The sequence below is a fragment of the Lycium ferocissimum genome, chromosome 11, assembly GCF_029784015.1.
Source record: "Lycium ferocissimum isolate CSIRO_LF1 chromosome 11, AGI_CSIRO_Lferr_CH_V1, whole genome shotgun sequence".
Lineage (NCBI taxonomy): Eukaryota > Viridiplantae > Streptophyta > Magnoliopsida > Solanales > Solanaceae > Lycium > Lycium ferocissimum.
This window is the reverse complement of record NC_081352.1, coordinates 37,236,304-37,260,672: the sequence shown is the minus strand read 5'-3', so window position 1 is coordinate 37,260,672 and position 24,369 is coordinate 37,236,304. Positions and strand designations below refer to the sequence as shown.

Sequence of the window (24,369 nt, the reverse complement as noted above, 5' to 3'; positions counted from 1 at the left end):
TGACTCACATATATTTTGTGTGGCTCTAAATCATTGCATAAATGTAAATTGTTTTCAAATATAGAAAGAGGTCTTTCTTTTTTACACGGACTAATAAGAAAATAAGTTCACATAAATTGAAACAAAGAGAGTATTATTTTTCGTCCATTTTTAGAGTTTGTTGTCGTTTCTTGAGGTGCAACTTCTCTTATTTTATGTCTAATGCAATTTTTTGAGTTGCAGCTGTTAGAATTTGATGAAATTATTTTTTGTTGTTTTTAGTAAATATCTTTTTACAGTTCCTATCTAATCTAACAGACAGATGTTAAAACATTTTATGGAAACAAGAAAATCTCACTTTTAACAGATTTAAAAGATCAAAGCTGCTCAAAAATATATTTAAGAGATTACTTTGAACCTGCCATAGAAGATTTTTGTTATTTTTTCGTCTTGTGACCATAAATTACTTTTGGTTATCACAATAACTTGTTGGCAAAAATTCAGAGTATTGCTAGATGCAATAAATCTATTTCTACAAGTGTTTTTTCAAGGTTAGACTAATAGTTTAAGGTGGGAGTTTGGTTAATTTATACGGTATTCGTGAGTATGACTTTAATAGTATAACTGGAATACAAAAATCATAGATACTTTTTATGTCCCTATTCTAGACTTTGAAGTCCAAACGAAATAGGGACCAATAAATTCTATTTCTCCAACATTTTCTCATTACCCTTTATGTTCCACATCTATCCTTGTTTAGCTATCAATTACTAGACCCTAACCCTGAGGGGTAGCTCAGTTGGTAAAGGCCTAAGGACAAAGTCCTTCAGGTCGCCAGCTCGAGCCCAGCAGGCCACTGAGAGGCATTACAAACCTACTGCCTGCGGCCCGTAACTAACCGCGCGCCCGCCAGAAACACTTCGGGTTCGCAAAGCGACACCCGAAAACCACGGCAAAAAAAAAAAAAAAAAAAAAAATAAAAAAAATTACTAGACCCTACTTAAAGATCAATAAATTCAAAACAACTATTTTGTTTAACTGCTAATAATAATTAGAGGTAACTAAACAATGGTTGATGATCGCACTAATGATCACAATAATAAGAATGCTGCAATTTTGGCTAGTCATTTCTTTTTGTATGTCAACGTCTGCTTTTCGCAATTTATATTAATTTTAGCAAGTAGTAGTTTGTATTTGGATATTCAATTTACAAAATACTTTTACAACAACAATTTTTGTTTGACCAAAGTTTATTTTTCCTCTATAAGTTTGATCACACACCTCAACCTTCTAAAATAAGTATTTTAAAAAAATATATAAATGTAATACTTTTAGCTTCTAAAGGATGACCTTTAATCCTATAGCATGTAAAGGTTGCCGCAAGTATAATTCATAAGAAAACGAGCAGAAACTTTGGGTTTGACTGTTGCGTGATCCCAAAAGATAATTAAGTATGGAGTACCATACAATAATCAATAATGCATATGCAACCCCCCTATTTTTTTTCTTTTCATTTTGACACCTCAACTAAATATTGTTCGTATTGAATCTTAAACTTGATCTCAATTGTGTCTATCAAACACAATCCGACATACATAGTGAGTTTCATTTTCTCTAGCCTTGCGCGCGAATGTCAATCGCATCCTACATGGAAATTCAACCAATTAAACACCCCTCCCCCCTCCACACACTCGCATTTTAATTATACTCATCAGTTATTATGATCTTTTAATTTCCGTTTTTGGTTTTCAATTTTGATTTCTTATTTTTCAATTTTTGTTTTTCCAATTTTGATTTCTTATTTTCCAGTCTTATTATTTGATTGATTTAAGTGATGGTTCTTCACTTGTATAACACAGTAGCAAACTTCTTCCTATCTAATGTGTACAATTAAAATAGTGAGCGTGTTTTAATTGGTTGAATTTTTCACACGCAAGGCTAAAAAAATGAAATTCACCATATATGTTACGTAAGTCGGATTATGTTTGATAAATACATTTGAGACCAAGTTCAAAGCATTTAATAAATAACATTTAGTTGAGTTGTTTAAATGGAGAAAAAAGAAAAAAGGTACAGATTTAGGAGAGCATTAAGCCTTAAAAGAAAGTGACACGAGACAAAAACATGAAGTTCCCTACTAACACAAGGAAATTGCTTAGAAAATATTCCATACCCAAAAAAACACAAAAGTCCAACCAAAATTTTCTGATAAACCTTTTCCATGTACATGGAGCAGTAGTTATTAATTAAATATATATACAGAGACCTAAAACCCTTCTCCCAATTCATCAGTTTCTTCATTATTACCCTCTGAAAATGACCCGTAAGTTCTTCTTTCGTTCACTTTGTCCCCCAAAACTTCACTTTCTTGGTTTCTGCAAAGTTTTAATTTTTAAAGTAAACCCCATATTATATTTTACCTTGGATAATTTGTAATCCTTATTTAATGATAACCCTTTTGAGGTTTTGTTTATTATTTCATATATTTATCGTTGTTGCTTCGTTTGATCATCTGATAATTTTTTCTTGATATATAAGGCAGTAGAGGATGTGGGTATTTTTTATTTTTTGCTTGGTTGATATAGATATTAAAGTTTAGACCTTGTGATAGTACTACTTTTTTTTCGGAATTCTCAGAGAGTTAAGTTGACTGAATTATACTGTAATTTAGTTCATTAAGACCTCTAAGATGATGATCATTGGTTATTGATGTATGGTTATGCTTTTTCCTTGGCTTTGAAGCTTTGTTTTTACAGAAAATTTTGTGTTCTTGAAAGATGGAATTTTTGTTCATATTGTCCTTTTGTTGTTATTTTAAGAGCTCAATCATTACAAATGCTCTGCTGTCCACTTTCATTTTTAATTTTATATGGGCTTGTTCTTATTAGTAATCAGTTCATCCCTTAATAGAGTGTAGTATCTGTTCTTATCAGTTTAATAAGTAACTCAATTTTTAATAGTGTGTGGTACCCCTTGTGCTTGAAGAAACTTCTATGTACTCTATCTGCTAAAGGTGTTATAGATTGGTTACTTATTAAGTGGTTTCCAATTGATAAGTCTGAAATGTTTCCAGCTTCCTGTTGTACTCATATACCAAGGTAGTCGATATTGATTTGTCTTGTGTTGCAGTCCCTTAAGGATTTTAAGATATTAATAACTTTTGAAATTGTTTCTGTAACCTATACCATTTGAAGTTTTTTGAGGAAGCTGAATTAAGCTGCAATGGGGTTGCTCAGTTGTGCTTTGGCATTTGGCTGCCTAGATTTATGTCTGCCGAGTTATGTCTCAAAACATTTAATCATGGTGTTTATGCAGGTCATTGCTTTTGGCAGGTGAGACTTCTAGTTGGGTTAGACATTGCCCAGTCGTTAAACGATTGTGAAGTGTGATCAGCATCTAGTCTCCTAATTGATTCATATTACATTGCACCATGGAGAAAATCAGAAACAAAAGTTGGGTTGGAAGCATATACCACAAGTTCGAGGCTGTGTGCCTGGAGGTTGATGAATTTGTAACCAAGGTATGTAAATGTGATCCTTTTAGGCCATTTACTACTTGCATGTGTCAAATACTTTGGTATTCTGGTTGTTTTGTTTTCGTGGAATCTACATGTTACTAGTAGTTTGTTGGAATGGACAAAACTTTGTAACTATGTTACCAGTTGTTTGGGTTTTAATTTGGCTTATTTCTTAACTATTAGGACACAGTTAAGTATGTTGGGGATCAGGTGCAAACTGTTGGTGCAAACATGAAAAAGTTATACTCTGGTGTGGTGCAAGATTTTCTTATCCCAATGGACGATAATGTAAAAGGAGAAGCACAAGCTGTCAATGGGAAGCCAAAGCATTCTGTTGACACTTATACTAGTTCAGTGACAAACACTACACCGAACCCTAGCAAAGAGCAATCATATCTGGATCAAGGTGCGGACAATTCCATCGAAAGCCATAATGCTTCAACTTCAACTGAACTTGATGGTGTGGTAGCATCTGAAGAAGCAGAAATTGATTTTTGTAAAAACTCACATAAGGTTTTTAAAGAGAATATAACAAGGGAGAACGCACTGGTAGATGATGAATCAAGTACTTCGGAAGACAGAATTTCATCTGAATCTTGCTCTGACAAAGATTCAAAAGATACCATGTGCTATAGCTTTTCAGATGATGATAAGTGCTTTTTTGATGTATCAAGCTCTCAGATTATACTACAAGATCATATCGTCAAGGAGGAACAACCAATGGCTGAAGGATCAAGTTCATTTCTGGATAATTTGTCTAGATCACAACTCAGGGCTTCTAAGAATGATCAAACGTTTGATAGTTCTCCCGATGATATCAACTGTATTTCTAATATACCAAGTAGTCAGACGGATTTGCAACGGAACTTTGCTAGGGAGGTGCAGCCAGTCACAGATCAATCAAATTCTTTTGGAGATATACCATTTTCAATGGGGGAAAGACATGGAAATTCCATCACGGCTAAGTTACCACATCCAACTTCACTTTATGATGCAGAACTTGGGACCTTCCAAGAGGATAAGAGAGGATGCGATGCTGCTAAGGGCATTTCCAATATTCCAATAACTCAGACGAACTTGCAAGACAATATCACCAGTGAGGATCAACTTGCATCCAATGAATCAAGTTCTGCCAATGGTAAAAGTTTGCCGCAAACCTCAGCATTTGGGTCTGATATACCTCCAACTTCACGAAATGATGCAGGATTTGGGTTGTCCATGACCGCGCGTAAGAGTTTTTCGGATGATTTAACTTGTGTTTCTGAAAAGTCAAGTACGGTCTGGGCATTTGAAGATGCTCCAAGCACATTACTGTCATCCGAACTTGTACTTTCTCGAGTTCAGGGTAATGAAAGCGGAGTATCAAACTCTTCACTGTTAGCAGAATCTTCAAGCCTGTCAACTTCCTTAATTGGAAACTGTACGCAGGAAGCTGAGTCTGATTCTAGTATCTCCACTGGCCTCTCGTTTTCCTTGTCTACTTCTTTAGCAAATGCAAGCAATGTTGTTTCTGTCATTTCAGCTCTCTCAAGTACTCCATCGTTGACAGATTTCAGTGGTAAGTAGATTCCTCTTTCAACTCTCTGGTGTAGTAGTAAAAAATAAACACTGGCCAGTTTTTTGTTCTCTCTATTTCTACTTCCTTTTTCTTTTGTAGTGAGATGACGGTGTATGTATGAAATGATGAGAATAGTGTGATATGAGTGCAAACTCGGATCTCTGCTGCAATATATTCTTATTACGTAGTAGTTGATTGTCCGTGTGTACTGCAGAGATGCTATAACATATCATTTCTTTGGAAGGAGAGTCCATAGTTTAATTGTGGGTTTGCAAACTTGGGGTCTGTATGCAGCATGCGATCAAAATAAAAGTAAAGTGTCCATGGTTTTCCTTGCTGTCCCTCCCTCCCACCCACATAAAAAAGAAATGAAAAAGGAAATTTGAGGGCGAAGGGATGATATTGACTCGAATGCTTTGTCTATTATTTCCTCAGTATTCTGAAATAAATATTGTTGTATCAGCTGTATCGCTGCCAAATCTGCATGAATAGGTTTAACCTGTTTCACGGAGGTAAAAGATTATGTCTTTCTTTGTAAACACAGGGGTGATTGAAACAAGGTTGGGAAATTTATTGGTTGAGAGAAAATAACTTGGAGAACTACAGATGACCATATATACTACTTTCTTCCGATTGATGGCTTGCTTCTAAAATCTGAGCATCCGTATACGTTCTATTTATCTGATGTTTGGTTTATGCAGGATGTATGAATGATAGCTCCATTGATCTTCCGGACATGGAAACAATTGATCTAACTGATAAGGGAAAGCTCAGGGAAAGCTGTGTCCTCATTGACAATAAATTACACAATCGCGTTTCTTTTAGGCCAAGGAAATATAAGTCGTACAAGGTAGCCTCTCTATTTGTAAGTATCCTTTCTACTTCAAATCCAGAACTTGATTAATATTCAAATTTTATCTGCTCTACGACAGGAACTAATACAGGAGGCATTTGCTTCTAGAAAGAGATTGATAAAGGAATACAAACAATTGGCTGTTTTGTATGCAGATGTGGATGTTGAAACGAGCCAGCACTCTGAGCTCTCTCAGTTACCTTCTCTTCCTTCACCATGTTTACACTCAACAGAATCGTCCACGTGCAATATCTGTGAATCTGGGTGGGAGCTCCTGTAAATGAGCCTTTTTTTTTCCTGTGAAAACTGTCCCATGTTAATAATTTTTGCTGAGATCTCTCACTTTGTAAAGGTTCCATAAAACGGTTAGCTGCAAGTGAGCTAATCGTTATTCGTATTTGTGAGATAAATGGTGGAAACTACATCCTTTATTTTTTTTTTCTTTTTCCTTTCAGGTTTGCTAAGGCTTTTGAGATCAATTTTGGAGAAATGCCACTCTGCTCAAATGCTATGGGCATTTTGATCTCTGTGTTCACTTGTGACATGGTCTCAATATATCATACTACTAGTTGCCATAATGCTTCAATGTTCTACAGCAATCTCTAGCCATAATTTACTTCGTTTTCTTTGGCATAACATGTGTGACCTATTAGCATGTTACTGAATTTAGTCTCAGCTGTTTCCCATCAACATATGATTGGATACAAACACATTGTTGGTCTCAAGTCTCAACGATGCTTATGGTAAGTTGACAGCGTAAAGTTAGTGTGTGAAAATTCATGGAGCAGACTGAACTTGAATGTGATTGAGGCGTTGTTATTGTTGGTTATTGTTGTATCCCATCAACATAATGCCGTCCCAGAAACCCTCTCCTTGACAATTGTTTGCCTGTCTCCATTTTTCATGTTCACAGACAGTGGCAGATTCAAAATTTGAACTATATGTTAAGGATATCACTCAATCCATTGACCATTTAAGTTATTGGGTTCGAAATTTTATAATTGTACATATTTAAGTAGATTTTATTGTCACATATATAGAGTTTGCTTCAAAGCTACTGAATTCGATTGAGCTCATACCTTACCTTGTACATTTGCACCTGTTATAGTTTTTTAAAGGTTAAAATGGGGTTTAAGGACATTTCTGCATTAACAAGGTCGACATGGTAGCAATGTAATTGCCAGCAAGAAAATTAGACAAAGCGAGCAAACCAACCAAGGTCTAAAGAAGACATCAACAGTGCATCTCTGGCTACAATTGGAGAAATCAATGTAACCGTGCTAACGAAGCAGTCTTCTGTATTTGTTTGGTAAAAATTTATATGCACCCTATAATCGAATTGTATTTACTCTAAAAGTATATGTGATGTAAATATTGAGTATAGATAAGTTTGTATTTTCCAGGGAATTACAAGGCGAGAAAATTGAAAGTTATAGTATCCGCGTCAAGTGTTTTTGTGTTGCAAATTGATATGTTAATATTCAAATGCTACATAAAAGTATGAAAAGCAAGGGCGGAAACAACTCTTCAGGTACAGGTTCTCAGGAACCTAATAACTTTTGCCCGTATCCTATAACTATATATAAAATTTCATTAAGATTGTATAAATATTTGATCATGGACTTGGTTATTATTAAAAATTAATTTGAGATTACTGTAAGAACCCATAAACTCTAATTCCTGGATCGACTTCTTTTTAAAAGTTATATTTTTTTCCATATTAAAATAATACTAACGTATCTTCAAGTTAGTCAAAATTTATTTAACTTGAGTTTCGAGAAGGAAGAAAGAAATTGCTTAATTTGGAATTGACATGTAAGTTTAAGTAATTGTAGTTAACATAAAATTTTTAGTTACAACTTTGGTTATTGCAAAAATAAGAAACAAAAATCCAAAAACCTCGAGAACCACAACTTTACTTTTCATAATAATTAAAATCCTTGACAGGCTTTTTCCTATTGCCAATAAATATTGCCGTCCCAAAACACACACACCATTTTCTTTCTCCGCCGTAGCTTTTTCCCTTTTCGTCTCAGCACATTCGAATCCAATGAGGACTTGCATGTTGAAATCCATCATCCAACGGAACTCCATTTCCAGGCGTGGATTCGCATCGGGATCCGCACCTGAGAGGAAAGTGGCAGTTTTAGGAGCAGCCGGAGGGATCGGTCAGCCTTTATCACTTCTAATGAAACTAAACCCTTTAGTATCGAGCCTTTCCCTCTACGATATTGCTGGAACTCCTGGTGTTGCCGCTGATGTCAGTCACATCAACACCAGATCTCAGGTCAATTTCACTATTGACTTCAAGTTTGTTGCTCATTTCTAGGGTTTTACTTCATTCCTCTCTTACATAAATATACATAGATCTGTGAATAACTTATGCTTTGTGCTGGTGTGCGTCAGTAATGCAGAGTTTAATACCGATTAACAATTTTTCTTATTTTCAAGAAAAAAACGAGCCCTTGCACTTTGCATCAGTAACCCCATATAATTTAACATGATTCGATCCCAATATTGTTTGATATGTCAGCACCTAAGGCCTTGGTGGACAGAGTTACCTGATACATGTTGGTACCTGTTACGAGTGGGAGGTAGCAGGTATCCCGTGGAATTAAAAAAAATTGTTTGATGTGTCCAATAGCTAACAATTAGATGTGCATCTACTAGCGAGATAGTGCTGGTTTGTGGTTCTATTCCCTACAATTCGTATCTGTAAACATATTTGTCGACATTGCAGGTTGCGGGATTTGCAGGAGAAGAGCAGCTAGGGCAGGCTCTGGAAGGAGCTGATGTAGTTATCATCCCTGCTGGTGTGCCCCGAAAGCCTGGTATGACCCGCGATGACCTGTTCAACATTAATGCGGGTATTGTTAAATCTCTTGCCACGGCTATTGCCAAGTACTGCCCCCATGTGAGTAAACTTGTGCAATTACCTCTGTATATTGGCTATATAGTAGTTTAGGTATTCTCGAAAATGTTGTGCTGATTTCTTCTTTCTTCAAGGCTCTTGTCAATATGATCAGCAACCCTGTGAATTCCACTGTCCCAATTGCTGCGGAGGTGTTTAAGAAGGCTGGAACTTATGATGAAAAGAGGCTCTTTGGAGTTACCACACTTGATGTGGTTAGGGCCAAGACATTTTATGCCGGAAAAGCTAAAGTAAATGTTGCTGGTACGTGTCTTAGTCTACTTGTGGATTTGAATTGGGTTTGTTTTGCTTTACATGGAACTATAAGTTCATTCAAACCTGTCTACTTTACTTACCTTTTGCTATGTTGTTCAGAGGTCAATGTCCCAGTAGTTGGTGGTCATGCTGGCATAACTATCCTCCCATTATTTTCTCAAGTAATTTTTCTTGTCCTTTGTTGAATCTTCTTCTTTTTAGTATATTTTTTGTGTGGGTGTATATGTGTGTGTGCGCGCGTATACAGATATATATATATATATATATATATATATATTGATGTGTAAGAGTTCAGTTGAACTCTTTTAGGTGAATTTCCACCTTGTGGCATTACTGAGTTTTGTTTCATCACTAACTTTTGGATATAGGCCACCCCAACGGCGAATCTATCAGATGAGGAAATTGAGGCACTCACAAAGCGAACCCAAGATGGTGGCACAGAAGTTGTTGAGGCCAAGGCTGGAAAGGGTTCAGCCACCCTGTCAATGGCGTATGTTTCAACTTCATGTTTTTCTTGATTTATTTTAGCTTTTGAGGTTTTGTGGAGAATATTCACTATCATTGCAAGATCTCGTCGTATTTGGGTATAAATACCTGCTCAAGTTGTGGTACTGAAGATGCTCTGCTAGTAATGATAGTTCTATCAGGTTTTCACAACAATAATATGTGGCATGATGATACTCCCTCCATAATTCAAACTTATTTTTGCATGTTCCATCAGATAATCACATGTGAAAATAGTTCATGTTGCACTTCATGCAACATGTACTCTAGAGAACTCTCCCTTTTCAGCAAATTAGTAGAACTGGAGAAGAGATGGAGAGATAAAAAGATCTGAAACTCCTTTTGCTATTACTTGCACAAACCACTTTAATTCCCGGAATTGCTGTTTGATAACTCGGGTCTGAGCAGTTAGTTTTACTTTTGCAGCTATGCTGGCGCTATTTTTGCTGATGCTTGCTTAAAGGGGTTGAATGGAGTTCCCGATGTTGTGGAGTGTTCTTTTGTGCAGTCCAATGTCACAGAGCTTCCCTTCTTTGCATCCAAGGTAATAATCCTTTCCTTATCCTACAAAGATACTCGAGATCATATTTACTTGTATAAACATGTCTCGATGGAACTTGCCTATCTGCTGGATAGTGACATTTTTTCTTTGAACTGTCTGATTCATTTGGTCATCGCCCCGTAATCACGTGAGTGTCAAAATTGCTTAACTGCGAGGCTTAAATAATTTTGATAGTTCAAGTTTGGTCCTGGAAACAAGATGTATTCTTCTCTATGTTTAATTTGTCATTTTATGCCTTTCGAAAGCTGTCGAACAGTCTATTCAGGCTGTTTTCAGAGATAGTTTTGACATCACGAGCCATCGGTTGATCTTGATTATACACGTGTCTTGTGGAATGGTAGATAGTTTTCGACAGTGTATTACAAATGTGTTAAGCACTAAGTTGATATCCTAGGTTATTAATGGGGGAACCACATAATTGCCCATCAAAGGCAAAATATTTACCCGAGAATTCCCATTTATTTTGATGCCCACCCAGAGTAATTACCTGACTGCCCAGCCCATGCTTCTTTTGGTGCGACGTCAGCACTTCGTCAACTTTTTTTTTTTTTTCCCCCCGGTCAGGCAGTCCTTAGCTGCAGAAGGTAGCCCTGCCCTTGTTTCTTTTTTGACCTTTTTTCTTTAATTTCTTTTTCCTTTTTTGTGGTTAGTTTAACTTCTATTTATTATTTTTTGTCCTTTTGTCCTTAATTAGCTGTAAAGCCTTTGCCGTGCTTGTCTTCTTGTTTCTTTTTATCCTTCTTTTCTTTAATTTCTTTGTTTTTTTTTTTTGGTTAGTTTAACTTTTTGTTATTATTCCTTTTCTTTTTGTCTTTTTGTTTTACTTTTTAAAGATAAAAATAAAATTTAAGAATAAATATAATAGTTAACTATGTTAGACTAATAAAAAATTAAATAAGGATAAGGAGAAAGAACTCAAGTAATTATCCTTCGTTCTCTTAATTGAATTGCAATTAAACTCGGCCCATTAGACTACAACAAGAAGTAATTAATAGCAAATTAATATGTCTTATTGTAAACTAATTATTTAAGAATTCTATATTTTTATTAACTAAAAAATAGTTAGCTAATATGTTTATCTTTGTATTGTTTTAAATATTTGAAAAGAAAAATAAAAAGACAGAGAAAAGGAATAATAACAAAAAGTTAAAGTAACCAAAAAAGTACAAAGAAATTAAAGAAAAGGACAAAAAGATACAAGAAAACAAGTATGGTAAATACTTTACAGCTAATTAAGGACAAAAAGATAATAGAAAGAAGTTGAACTAACCAAAAAAGAAATTAAAGAAACTAGACGACTACCTTTGCAGCTAATTAAGGACCCGCTAGATTGGACTGACACTGACATAGTGGGAAGGGAAAAGGAATATTTTGGGTTGCATGGGTATACGGGTAAATATTTTGGTTTGCTTGGGTATCATGGGTAAATAAAGTCCAGATGGGCAAAAAGAAGTAACTAGTTTGTCTTTAATGGCTAGTTTGTGTGGTTTTCCCTATCAATTGAGTTCGACTAACGGGCTACATTTCTGTTATATCAACTGACTAGTGGGTGCTTCACTAATAGTAAATGGTTCTTGGCCAAGTACACTAATCACCATATGTTCACTTTTTTCGTTTTATTTGCATGATATTTTTGCTGTCTGTACACATACATACTCGAGATTTGATCTCTTACCGGTTTTCATGATTCTGTGTTGGTCACTGATTTTATCTTTCAGGTGAGACTTGGGAAAAATGGAGTGGAGGAAGTCCTAGGGTTGGGCCCAATGACAGACTTTGAGAAGAAAGGACTTGAAGCTCTTAAGCCAGAGCTGCTCTCCTCCATTGAGAAGGGAATCAAGTTTGCCAATGCAAACTAAAAACAAAACTGTGGTCAAGTTTTCCAGAGTGACAGTTTTGGATCCTTTTGGACATTTGTGTTGTATCCTTTGCGAGTTTCTTGCAGCTGGAGGCTTAGATTTAGCTCTTATTGAAAAGTAACTTTAGATATACACAAACATTTCTTGAAAATAATTACGGGCAAACTTGTGATAATGCATTTGCCGTAGTGTTGGGTGTTATTCTCATGGAATTGTGGTTAGATGCAGACAGTTGATGTGAGATGATGTGATGAAGAATGTTCATGACTCCAACCACCGTGTTGTAATTCATTTAACCTTTACTGGTATTGTACTTTAGAATGCGATAGGAGAGGCTCAATCGTGCATAATTTGGAACTTAGCGTATTTCCACTGTCACCTATTTACTAAGTTTTCCATTGGGCTCTGCTTAAACGCAGGGTTATTATAGAACTATGCACATCTCGGTTTTGCATTTCAATGGATTATTGTTTTCAGCTGGCCTAACACATCTCTAAATATCCTTGGGTTTGGGGAAGTTGAAAGTTAAGCTTGCATGAGAAAATGGTTGACATCCATTTGACGGAAGGGGAAAAGAACCCCAGCTCATTCAGCAATAGATAAACACCACTCAAAACCTAAAGCAAGCAAAGAAAATGCGGCCAAATCACCATTTTTCACACACGTATCAACAACGCGACCATATTAAACATGCATTACATTAGCTTTAGATAATGCAGCTCAGATGTTATCAGGCGAGGGAAAATGTAACACCTCGTGCATTCGGGCTAAGATTTGACTCATAAGACAAGGGTATCATGAACCCAATTTGAGTAGTGTATAAATGGAGTTTGAAACCCAATAAAGACATGAGAAGAGTCCTTTAGCAAAGGAAAGTCGGAAGCTACCTACGGAGCGTGTTTTTAAGTGAGTTTACCACGTCTCAATTAAAATGAGTATACGGAAAAATCTGTAAGGAATTTGGGAAAATTTCCTTCTTGAAAGTTGTAGATCTTTGAAATACCTTTCCAACGGTATATTATGGAGGTCAAACGGACATCCGTACAAAAAGTTATGCCCGTTTTACTAAAACAGTATTCTCACAGATATACGGTAGAATATACGGCCGTAAAAATTATACGGGCCGTATATTCGACCGTAAAATTGGCCTGAAAAAGCCCAATTCACCGGAATGGATGTACGCTAATACATACGGTCCGTAGAATTTTTACCGGACGTAAAATAGGCGTAAAATGGGTCCGACAAAGAATTATAAAACTTCATTTTAAGGCTTTTTCACTTCATTCTTCACACCCAAGCCTAGAACGACCTTATATTCTCTCCCATCATCAAGAACACCAAGGTAAGCCTACTCTAATCATTCCAAGTCAATTCTAATATATATCCTTGTAATCTAAACAAGAAATCATCATCCTTAACCTAGGGTTTTCAAGAAAACCCATCTCAAGGTTCAAGAATTCAAGATTTTGGAAATCCTCTTCAAAGCTCAAGTCTTTAATTCAAGTTTTGGAGCGACTAAGGTATGTAGAGTTACTATCTACGTGTGGGAACATCATTGTTTCTTCCCACGCCTCATAATCCATAAATTATGATTCTCTACTAAAACTAGGGTTTCTATACCATGCTCGATGACCCTAGGTCCAAGTCCATGATTATACTATGTATGAATTGTTATAATTCCACCATTGAGTTCTTAATATTTCTTTATGATTATTGAGAATCCGTCCGTAATCCATGAAAACCCATATATCTCATTCCATGGGTTCATGCATGCTAGTTTATGATATATTATGCTATTTTCAAGAAAATACTATACATATTTTACAAGTTCATGCAAGTAAGCTATAATTCATGATATCCATATACAAGCAAGTTATATTCATGAAAACCATAGGCGTGCAAGTGCCACTTATTTTACATGTTCAAGTTTTTTTTTTTTGGAGTTGCTTTAATTATGGGAAGGCTTCAGATGCTTTGAAACTACGTAGCCACCGTAGGATGAGGATCGCTCCACCCATGTCCGGACGATCTCTCATAATGATCGGATCCTTTCATATTTTATTAAATCTCATGTTCCCCGGCAAGGACCGAGTGTTCCGCCGCGGGACGCAAGCACTGAACCATGTATCGGTTATAAGTTATCGCTCTCTCTACTTATGATATTTTTACTCATGCTTTATATTATATATGTATTCATGTTCATGCTCATAACCTTGGTTTCGGTTTCACGTTCGTTCTTATCTTTATTACTTTATGTCCCATGTTATTTCATTCGGTTGGTTTTACATACCAAGACATTCAATGTCCGACGTCCCCTTTTATTGCCGGGGGCTGCATTTCACGATGTGGTACGTATTTACGGGACGCCGCGTACGCTCGGCAGGATTTGCTCGTATCGCTCATTGGTGAGCCCCATCTTGTTCGGAGTTTAGTCGGTTATCTTTATTTTACTAGTCATGCATTTAAGGTATCTTTGGAGAGCCTTGTCCATGTAGTACGTTTTCCAGTCAAGATTCATGATTAGAGGTTTCATAGACTAGTCAGTTTAGTTATGTTAGACATGCAAGGTGTTTAGCCATCTTTGGCTCAACTCATGTTATTTCCGCATTTATGATTTAAACAAGTGTTTCATTAAATTATTATGACATCTCATGTTTTATAAAAGCTCATCACGTTCATGCTATATTTCCGCTCATGTATGCCTCATGATGATTAAGCAAGCCATGTGGTTCGCTCGGTCACATGCAGTATGGCACCGAGTGCCGTGTTTCGCCCAGGCCATGGTTCGGGGCGTGACAAAACTTGGTATCAGAGCCTAGGTTCAAGTGTCTTAGGGAGTCTATGAAACCGTGTCCAGTGGAGTCACTTTTATATGTGTGTGCGCCACACATATAAACAGTTGACCACCAAGACATTTAAGATTTGTCTCAATTCTTTCAACTCTAGATCGTGCAATAGAGCTGTGTTCTCGGAAATCACTCGAACTCGTGTGTTGTTCCCCATTCTACCAAATACGCCTGGTCTCAGTGGATGAGGAAGATGTGAAACTAATCATTATCGACGTGTTGCTTTCAGATAAAGTTATCGGGAGTTATTCTGACTCGTGCGCATTGCATTCTTTCGAAAATGCCTACTAAGAGAAAGGCAACTTCGGGCCGGAGGGCTACCATTGATGCGACCCCAGGGACGAACTCTCAGACTCCGAGAGTTCTAATTCTTCAATTCGCAGAATCGTAGGTCATCGAACACCAAGTACCACTAATGTCCCGGCTCGGACCGGTATGAGAAGAGGGGTTTTCATAATCCTATTTGTTGCAAGTGTAATAAGAGAACATCAAGGGGTGTGCCGCTATGACACCCATGTAGATGTTTTGGGTGTGGCGGCAGTGGTCACTAATCGAAAGATTGCCCACAAGTGAAACGAGGATAACAAAGGTTTTCGCACCCCATTTGCGGTACGTGTGGAAAAAGACATATGCAGGAGTGTGTGGATGGGTTCGGATGTGTGTTATAATTGTGGTCTCCAAGGCCATATGCAAAGAGAATGCCCTTCGATCAAGTACAATAGTAACACAAGGGTGGTGGTGCAATTCGTTCCCCGCACTGCATAGCCAATTCAACAACACCGTTCGCGCACCGTAGTACTCGGGCACTAGCAGACCAAGGCACTGATAGGGATGAAGTATTAGGATTAAGTGGGGATCAAGCACGTTATCATGATATGGTAGATCGCCAGGACTTCGATGTGCCGTCACATGTGTCATAGGTATGCCAATAATTTTCCCTCCTTGTCACATATGAGATATTATGCCCTACATCTATTATGTCTTATGTGGTTATTGTGCAGTTGATAGTTAGATTTATGACCCTACTAGGTAACATGTTAGGAAGTTAACTGCAGCAGGCATAAGTTGTCCATGGTAGTTTTAAGCAGGAAATAGCCTAAGAGCCAACCACCGTAATACTAAAAAGTCGATGAGGAGGAGAAGTTAGAAATAACCTTATGTTTCACATTAGTACTCAGAGAAGAATTAGAGAATATGATACTAGCAAGTGGTACGAAGCTTAGTAAGTAAGTTTGAGTAGATACAGTGAATTAGAAATTTTCAGCAGAGTTAGTAGAAGTATGATTTGAGTTACTTAGTCAAGTTAATACTAGTGAGTGGGCAACCGTCTAAATACACCGAAGGCGCATTAGAACCCAAAGGATTTAAGTTAAATTCGAGGTATAGACATGGGTGAAAGAAGAAAACCCTCTAAGCAGTAAGAGAGAAAGCTACGAAGAAGAGCCTTTAAGAATTATCGAAAAAGAGTTTTCCCAAGACCGACAAAGCCGAGTTATGCCGTTTATGTACATTAGAAACCCATTCATTTAAGTAATCCAATTTTCCTACTAAGTAAGACTTGCTTGAAGTAAGCTAAATAAATGAGTCGTCAGTATTTTAGAGGAAATTAGCGGAACCACTAGATGACCTCTTATCGCTAACTTAAGGGATCCACAGGCTTTAGACGTACGCTTTTGAACTAAGGGGGAGATAATATGATAAGGTGTCGATATAGATGTTGTGTTTCGTAAGTTGATAGGCGTCGAGGATAATGTCGAGAGGATCACGATTTCATGTAGCTAAGATAAAGTGTGTGGAATTCGTCTTTTGTCATGTCGCTGAGATCACGTTTTAGGGCGAATAAAAGGTTTCAGAGTGTAACATTTCCAATTCCAGAATAATTCATGCACTATGTAGTACCAATGCCCGAACGTACTCTACACATGCCTAGCATACCTATCTTATGCCTTTGTTAAAGCTTTACACTCCATGTTTAAGATAAAAGAATTAAGACTCTATACGATAGTAAGCTATGCAAGGAAGGTTCTTTCATGTTTCTCACATCGGGTTGTACTCATGTCCAAGGTTAAAGACCGCATTCATGCCCTCACGTATCTATCATGCTATTATACTCATGTTCATGTTCTAGCATCTAAGTGCTTTTCAAATCATGATGATCTTGACTCCTATGATTATGTTCTCCATGTTACCACATACTCGTGCCCCAATCCATTTCGCTATGCATCCCACTTATAGCGGTATCGTAACAATGATTTTGTTAGATAATAATGAAGGTGAACCAAGATGGATGCCCAACCTATGATTCTATGTAATTCGTGCTTATGTTTCCTTGGCTAATGTTTTAAAGCGACTCGTAGCTTGGCACAAAGGATGCCATTTTCTTTTCCGAAGTACCTATGCCCTGTTTAAGTTCAAGGTAACTTTCTACTTATGCCTTAGGTGCTTGACGAACGAAGCATTCATGCTTATGATCCTTTCTTTCATGAGTTTTATAATGAGGGTGTCGACTTACGGTAATAAGAGTAAACTATGTTTAACCATGTCCCATTCTGTAAGTATAGCTAAGTTCCAAAAGTGATATTTTATCCATCCCTATGTCTCTAAGTACTCGAGAGTGAAGCTTACAACTTATACTCCATTTAAGTCACACTTATGTCTTATTCACACTTCAGTATTCATGACCTAATGTCCAAATGAGGGTAAGTAGCTTCGAATTACTTATGTAAACATCGTGTTTCTCATGCCCCATGCCATGCTTTACTCATGTATTCATGTCTTATGCCATATTAGTCCCATTTCCATGTATACATGTTCTATGTTATGTTCTTCTCGATGCACCCATGCCACGTCTATCTTCGAAGATAAGTGTCGATTCGTGTGGATGATCCCTTTCTCTCACTCCTTAATGATCCGCTTACAATAATAAGCAAGGTGAGCCAAGATATTCATATCTATGTTTCAGAGCGAACAAGGTAAGGTTCGAAGTAAGGTATGTTCCAAGTTCATAGTGAGATCCCTTCAGGTATTCTATGGTACTAATTATCTCAAAAAAATATTCTACTCAGATTTGATGTATCATGTCATGCCTACGCTAGAGCTTTATGAATACCTATGTTAGAATCATATTCCTAGTATATGACTCAACTCTATCTCATTCGCACGGAGTTGCACTTACATTCGTAGCCTAAGTTGTACTCTTATCTCGTATGTCTATCGTGGTAACTCGAACATCTATGATCAAGTCTCTAAGTGTTCGGATCTACTTTCGCGCTCGTATTCAACCCTCATGTTGTAACAATCATGTTTTCGACATTCGATCTCATGTGATGTCCATGTTTACACGTGTTTGTATCTTATAAAAGTTTAGCACGCATGTTTTCATGCCGGCCATCTTCATGTATTTATGTCCCACGTCATACCTCCTCACGTCCGAGTAATCATGTCATGTTCGTGCCTATTTTCCAAAGACTCATGTCATTCATGCCTACAAATTCTCTTCCAAACCCCATGTATAGTAATCATGTAATCATTCACCAATAATCCCGTGATCTCGCATTCATGTTAGCCACATTCAAGATTCGGTAATTAAGATTATGCCGTATCATACGTATTAAGATACCCCGAGGTTTATGTGATACTTTAGTTGGGCGACGGAGCGTTTGAGAAATGTCATGAAGTCCGAATTACGAAGGAAGTCCCGCCATAATTTTCGTAAACTCTAGAGTTAGTAGTAACTCTTAATCATTATTTATGAATCGAGGACAATGATTTCATGATTCTAGTTACGTAGGTGCTACTCGGTTTCATGTTCCTATGTACATGTTATATGTAATCACGTATTCGAGTTCTCATGATCCATGACCATGTTTTCATGTAATCATGTCAAGCTCTTATGTTTCATGTCATTTTCATCACGTTCATGTACTCATGCCATCCCATACCTAACTAAGACCCATCATTCGAGGACGAATGATCCCCGGGGGAGATATTGTAACACCTCGTGCATTCGGGCTAAGATTTGACTCATAAGACAAGGGTATCATGAACACAATTTGAGTAGTGTATAAATGGAGTTTGAAACCCAATAAAGACATGAGAAGAGTCCTTTAGCAAAGGAAAGTCGGAAGCTACCCTACGGAGCGTGTTTTTAAGTGAGTTTGCACCACGTCTCAATTAAAATGAGTATACGGAAAAATCTGTAAGGAATTTGGGAAAATTTCCTTCTTGAAAGTTGTAGATCTTTGAAATACCTTTCCAACGGTATATTATGGAGGTCAAACGGACATCTGTACAAAAAGTTATGCCCGTTTTACTAAAACAGTATTCTGCAGATATACGGTAGAATATACGGGCCGTAAAAATTATACGGGCCGTATATTCAGACCGTAAAATTGGCCCAGAAAGCCCAATTCACTGGAATGGATGTACGCTAATACATACGGTCCGTAGAATTTTCTTTGGACGTAAAATAGGGCGTAAAATGGGTCCGACAAAGAATTATAAAACTTCGTTTTAAGGCTTTTTCACTTCATTCTTCACACCCCCAAGCTCCTAGAACGACCTTATATTCTCTCCCATCATCAAGAACACCAAGGTAAGCCTACTCTAATCATTCCAAGTCAATTCTAATATATATCCTTGTAATCTAAACAAGAAATCATCATCCCTAACCTAGGGTTTTCAAGAAAACCCATCTCAAGGTTCAAGAATTCAAGATTTTGGAAATCATCTTCAAAGCTCAAGTCTTTAATTCAAGTTTTGGAGCGACTAAGGTATGTAGAGTTCTCTCTTCTCTCTCATCAACTTTGACCTATTGACCTAAATCTCATACTAGCCGCCACCCACCATGGCCACCATGGCCGGTGGACAGCCTCCACCTGGGGTTGTTCCACCCACCATAGATCCAAATAATCCAAGTACTTCCAATCTGCCTACCAATTCAAATCCTAATATAACATCTACCGATAAGTTAAACCCTGCAAATATACCTACTTCATATGCCAATTTATTGAAACCAAACCTAGGAGCAACTACGCCCCTTCCAACAATCCCTATAAAACCAGTTACATACATTGATGGAGAACCGTATGTGGAATGGAATTCACGAGAAGTAAAACATCTGATTATGAAAGAAAACTTGCAATATGCGATCGGGGAAATTTTCATATGACATCATAAACATAAGGGCCCTTAGAACTGCTATTCCTGAACAATGTGGAATTAAAGGTAAGTGTGAAATTGGCCTTATTGAAGATAGACACATTTTGATGAGATTTTCATTATTGGAGGATTACATCAAAATACTTTCTACCCCTGCTTATTACATTTCAATGAATAATAGATATTGTCAAATGAGACCGATGATTTGGAACCCATGGTTCAAACCAAATGAAGAAACTTCGGTGGCTCTGGCCTGGATAAGTTTTCCGGAACTGCCACCAAATTTCTTTGCTCGTGAGGCTGTTTTCTCCTTAGCATCTGCAGTTGGAAAACCATTAGTAGTTGATCTTGCTACTACTAATAAGACAAGGCCAAGTTGTGCAAAAGTAAAAGTGGAAATTGATTTAATGAAAGCACATCCACATAGGATACACATTGCCGAAAGGGATGAAGATACAGGGAAGATTATGGAAAAATGGGTTCCAATTAAATATGATTTTCTTCCTAAATATTGCAAGCATTGTAAACTACAAGGTCACTCTGAGATAGAGTGCAGGGCTTTACATCCAGAATTAGAAAAGCAATACAGGGAGTCATGGAGACAACAAAACAAAAAGGAAGATATTATAGAGGAGAATTTCCCAGAGAAAAACATTAATAATTATGGAGGGAAAACAAGGAATTACAATCAGGCAAAGCAAGAATGGATGCAGAGGAGAAAGAATAAATACATTAAGGATTCCAATGGTGTCATCTTAGGAGAAATAAAGGAACAGGAAGACTCACAAGATGCTAATAATATGATACAAATCCGAAATGCTTTTGAGTTATTGACAAATGCAGAGGAAGGAGTGCAAGATGAGGAACTTGTCACAAAAAATAGTGAAGATCAGTTAGATATTCAACAAGCCGAAGGTTTTAGAGTAAAAGAGCGAAGTAGTGGAGAATCGGTGGCAACAAGCGAGATTATTCAACTTTTCACCAAGTGGAAGTAACACAAAGACTCAGATATTGGAGGAAGCAGAAGAACATACAGTAGACAAAGTGAGCAAAAATATTACAAACAGTGAGGAGACAATGGAGAATCAATTTTCAGGTGGGAATAAAATACAAGTCAGCCCAATACATTCATCAACAAGAGTCAACATTCGAAAAAGCATAGGGATAAAGTGCGGATGGATAATACCCATATCAGAAACAAAGATACTAGATGGGAATATCCTCCAAAATGGCAAGTCCAAACATGCCAAGTCATATTCAAATAATGCAAGGGATGACACAGAAATAGGCACAGCATTGCAGGTCATAAACACTCAGGATGATCAAATAAAATCAGGATTGATTGGGGAACAAGATTTAGATGAATATTCAATTGAACAAAACATGCAAAAAAGGTGGCCTGTGAGTTGTTTGTCTCTAAGATTGATAAAGCATTGGGGAGAGGTAAGAAAAAGCGAAATTTACTATCAACCGGTGGTGTTCAAACTAGAAGAGCTACAATGCGAAACCTAAGTTTCCATTATGAATGCTATAATTTGGAATATCAGGTCTGTAAATACAATGGAATCTTATACAAGGCTGATCAAGTTGCATCAAAAATATCATTTTGGTTTTATTGGTTTACTAGAGCCTTTTCAAGAGGCTCAGAGAATAGAGGAGTACAAAAGAAGAATTGGATTGCAACATGCTCTTCTTGTGAATTGTACAAATAAGATTTGGGTCTTTGTAGATGAGATGTTTGAAGTAACAACTGTGGTTGATCATCCCCAACTACTAACACTAAACTTAAAGGTGCATGGACAGATAGAGGAGATGTTGATTTCAATAGTGTATGCAAAATGCAATCAATCAGACAGAATGGATTTATGGGAGGCTTTGGAAAATCAGGCTATAACAAATCAAAGGCCATGGTTGATTGGTGGGGACTTTAATGTCATTACTCAAGAGGAAAAGTATGGTGGATTACCGAATCGTGAATGAAGCGGGAAATACTCGTATCCACCGTAGTTGACTGGGGCTTTAAAGGAGGCAAATACACTTGGTGGAATGGGCAAAGTGGAAATGGCGTATTTTTAAAAGGTTAGACGGATGCTTGGGGAACCAAGCTCGCAAAATAAGTATCTTTGACCGGAAGTGACTTCGATCGGAAGATCGACCATGCCCCTTTACTAATCACTTATAATGGAGAAGTTGAAAGATTCAAAAGACCTTTCAAATTTCTTAACTTCTGGGCAAAACATGAAACATTTGTTGACACTGTAAGACAACATTGGCAGGCTGACTTCATGGCAAACCCATTCATTTTGTTTCATCACAAGTTAAAGAAGGTGAAAAATGCTTTGGTAAATTGGAGCAAGGTTACCTTTGGGAACATTTTCCAGAAATTGAGACTTTAGAAGAAGGTGATTAAGGTGCATGAGATCCGATTTAAGTACATCCTACCCCTATCAATAGGGAAATGCTTCATAATGCTCAACTTAAGATACCTTCATTTAGAAGAAGAATTTTGGAAGCGAAGGCGTATGTGATGAATTGGTTTAAGGATGGAGATAGAAATACTACCTTCTTTCATACATATGTTAAAGGTAGGAGGAAGAGGTTACAGTTAAAAAGAATCCAGAATCAACAGGGAAATTGGCTGGAAAATCAGGAGGACATTTCTCAGGAGGCAATCAGATTTTTCTTAGCACAATTCACAAAAGAGGCAGATCCAACAGATTTTGAAATATTGGATCATGTTCCTCGAATGATTTATGGAGACCAATACTTGTTTGGGAGAGATCCCATCAGAAGAAGAGGTTAAAAGTGTGGTTTTTAGCCTTAATGGGGAAAGTGCTCCAGGACCAGATGGCTTCACTGGGATTTTTTATCAGTCTTGCTGGGAGGTTATCAAAGAAGACATTTGCAACATGGTCATAGCATTCTTTGTGGAGCCGAAGTTACCTAAATTATTACCCATACTAATTTGGTCTTATTACCTAAAAAAGATTTGGTCAATAATTTTTCGTATATGAGACCAATTAGTTTGAGTAATTTTAGTAACAAAATTTTTTCAAGGCTAATTCATGAAAGATTGATTGGGAGTTTGACGATATAGTTCTCTCTTAACGGCCGGGTTTCGTAAAAGGAGAAGCATAGTGGAGAATGTTCTCCTTACTCAAGAGATTGTTTCGGACATAAGGCTTAGAACTAAATCGTTTAACTTCGGATATGGCAAAGGCTTATGATCGGGTTTCATGGATTTTTCTAATGAAGGTTCTAAGAAAGATTGGTTTTTCGAGTTGGTGATAGATATGATTTTCGATCGATCGTAGCAAACCGGTATTCAAGATTGGTCAATGGACAACAATGTGGTTTCTTTCGGTCTTCTAGGGGAGTTAAGCAAGGAGACCTCTATCTCCTACGTTGTTTATTCGTCGTTAGAAGTTTTATCAAGGAATCTCAATTCCTTAAGCTTTTAATTCCTCAATTTAAAGGCTACGGAATGCCTAAGTGGAGCCCTAAGGTGAGTCATTTATCATATCGATGATATGATAATTTTTTCATATGTGTTCTCTTTGCATCTTATCATGGAAGTATTGAAGAAATATGAGAACACATCAGGACAGAAGATTAACAGGGACAAAAGTGCTGTATACATGCATAAAAATGTGCCTGGGGATGTGAGCATTACTGTTGAAATAGTCACAGGTATTGTGAGGAAGGATTTTCCTTTCATTTATCTAGGATGCCCTATCTATCATAGTAGGAGAAGAAAGGATTTTTTCACTCAGATTCTTATGAAGATTATGAATAGGCTACAAAATGGAAAGTGGAAACTTTTGTCCTTTGGAGGAAGAGCTATTTTGATTAAACATGTCTTGCGAGTTTGCCCAATTCATATATTATGGCAGCTAACCCTCCTATAGGTGTTATCGCAAATGCATAAAATGTTTGCCCAATTTTTCTGAGTAACACGATAGGGGTAAAAGCAGACATTCGGGCTTCTTGGAATATGTTGTGTCTACCTATAATGGAAGGAGGATGGGTTTTAGATCACTACATGATGTTTCTAATCGCCTTGTTTTGTAAGTTGTGGTGGAACTTCGTGACTAAGCCTTCTTTATGGAGTGCTTTCATGGCTAACAAGTATTGTAGAAAAGAAAATCCGTATCTATTCGGGGGGAATCAAGGGTCTCAAACTTGGAAAAACATGATCCGAGCAAGAGATTTAATAGAACACCGTATCCGGTGGCGGCTTGGTATGGGGGAATTCACGGTTTGGTTTGATCCGGACAGAATGGGTGCATTATATTTCATAGAAGGTTTTGATGAAAGCATTCAAAATGTATCGATGCCAGAATG

At 37.2% G+C, this 24,369-nt stretch overlaps 2 protein-coding genes and 1 long non-coding RNA gene across 6 annotated transcripts; 2 read left to right on the top strand and 1 right to left on the bottom strand.

Moving 5' to 3' along the window:
* Positions 1 to 2,137: 2,137 nt before the first annotated feature.
* On the top strand, positions 2,138 to 6,343 carry LOC132036631 (uncharacterized). 4 transcript variants are annotated; one of them, XM_059427008.1, is made up of 5 exons: positions 2,138 to 2,302; positions 3,295 to 3,499; positions 3,680 to 5,054; positions 5,756 to 5,904; positions 5,987 to 6,343. In XM_059427008.1, the coding sequence occupies exons 2-5, from the start codon at positions 3,410 to 3,412 to the stop codon at positions 6,185 to 6,187; spliced, it is 1,815 nt and encodes a 604-aa protein (XP_059282991.1). In that variant the 5' UTR covers positions 2,138 to 2,302; positions 3,295 to 3,409; the 3' UTR covers positions 6,188 to 6,343. The 4 variants fall into 4 exon arrangements, with proteins under 4 accessions (XP_059282991.1, XP_059282994.1, XP_059282992.1 ...); XM_059427011.1 differs by having other exon boundaries at positions 2,141 to 2,302; positions 3,312 to 3,499; XM_059427009.1 differs by lacking the exon at positions 2,138 to 2,302 and adding an exon at positions 2,511 to 2,529.
* Positions 6,344 to 7,912: 1,569 nt separating this feature from the next.
* Positions 7,913 to 12,345, top strand: LOC132036632 (malate dehydrogenase, mitochondrial). Its single transcript, XM_059427013.1, has 7 exons — positions 7,913 to 8,194; positions 8,648 to 8,821; positions 8,914 to 9,082; positions 9,194 to 9,255; positions 9,463 to 9,584; positions 10,025 to 10,142; positions 11,879 to 12,345. The coding sequence occupies exons 1-7, from the start codon at positions 7,958 to 7,960 to the stop codon at positions 12,017 to 12,019; spliced, it is 1,023 nt and encodes a 340-aa protein (XP_059282996.1). The 5' UTR covers positions 7,913 to 7,957; the 3' UTR covers positions 12,020 to 12,345.
* A 7,697-nt stretch (positions 12,346 to 20,042) lies between these two features.
* On the bottom strand, positions 20,043 to 20,892 carry LOC132037007 (uncharacterized). The gene is made up of 2 exons (XR_009409728.1): positions 20,812 to 20,892; positions 20,043 to 20,343 (listed from the first exon to the last, which is right to left on the bottom strand). It is a non-coding gene; the product is annotated as an uncharacterized LOC132037007 (long non-coding RNA).
* Between the last annotated feature and the right edge of the window lie 3,477 nt (positions 20,893 to 24,369).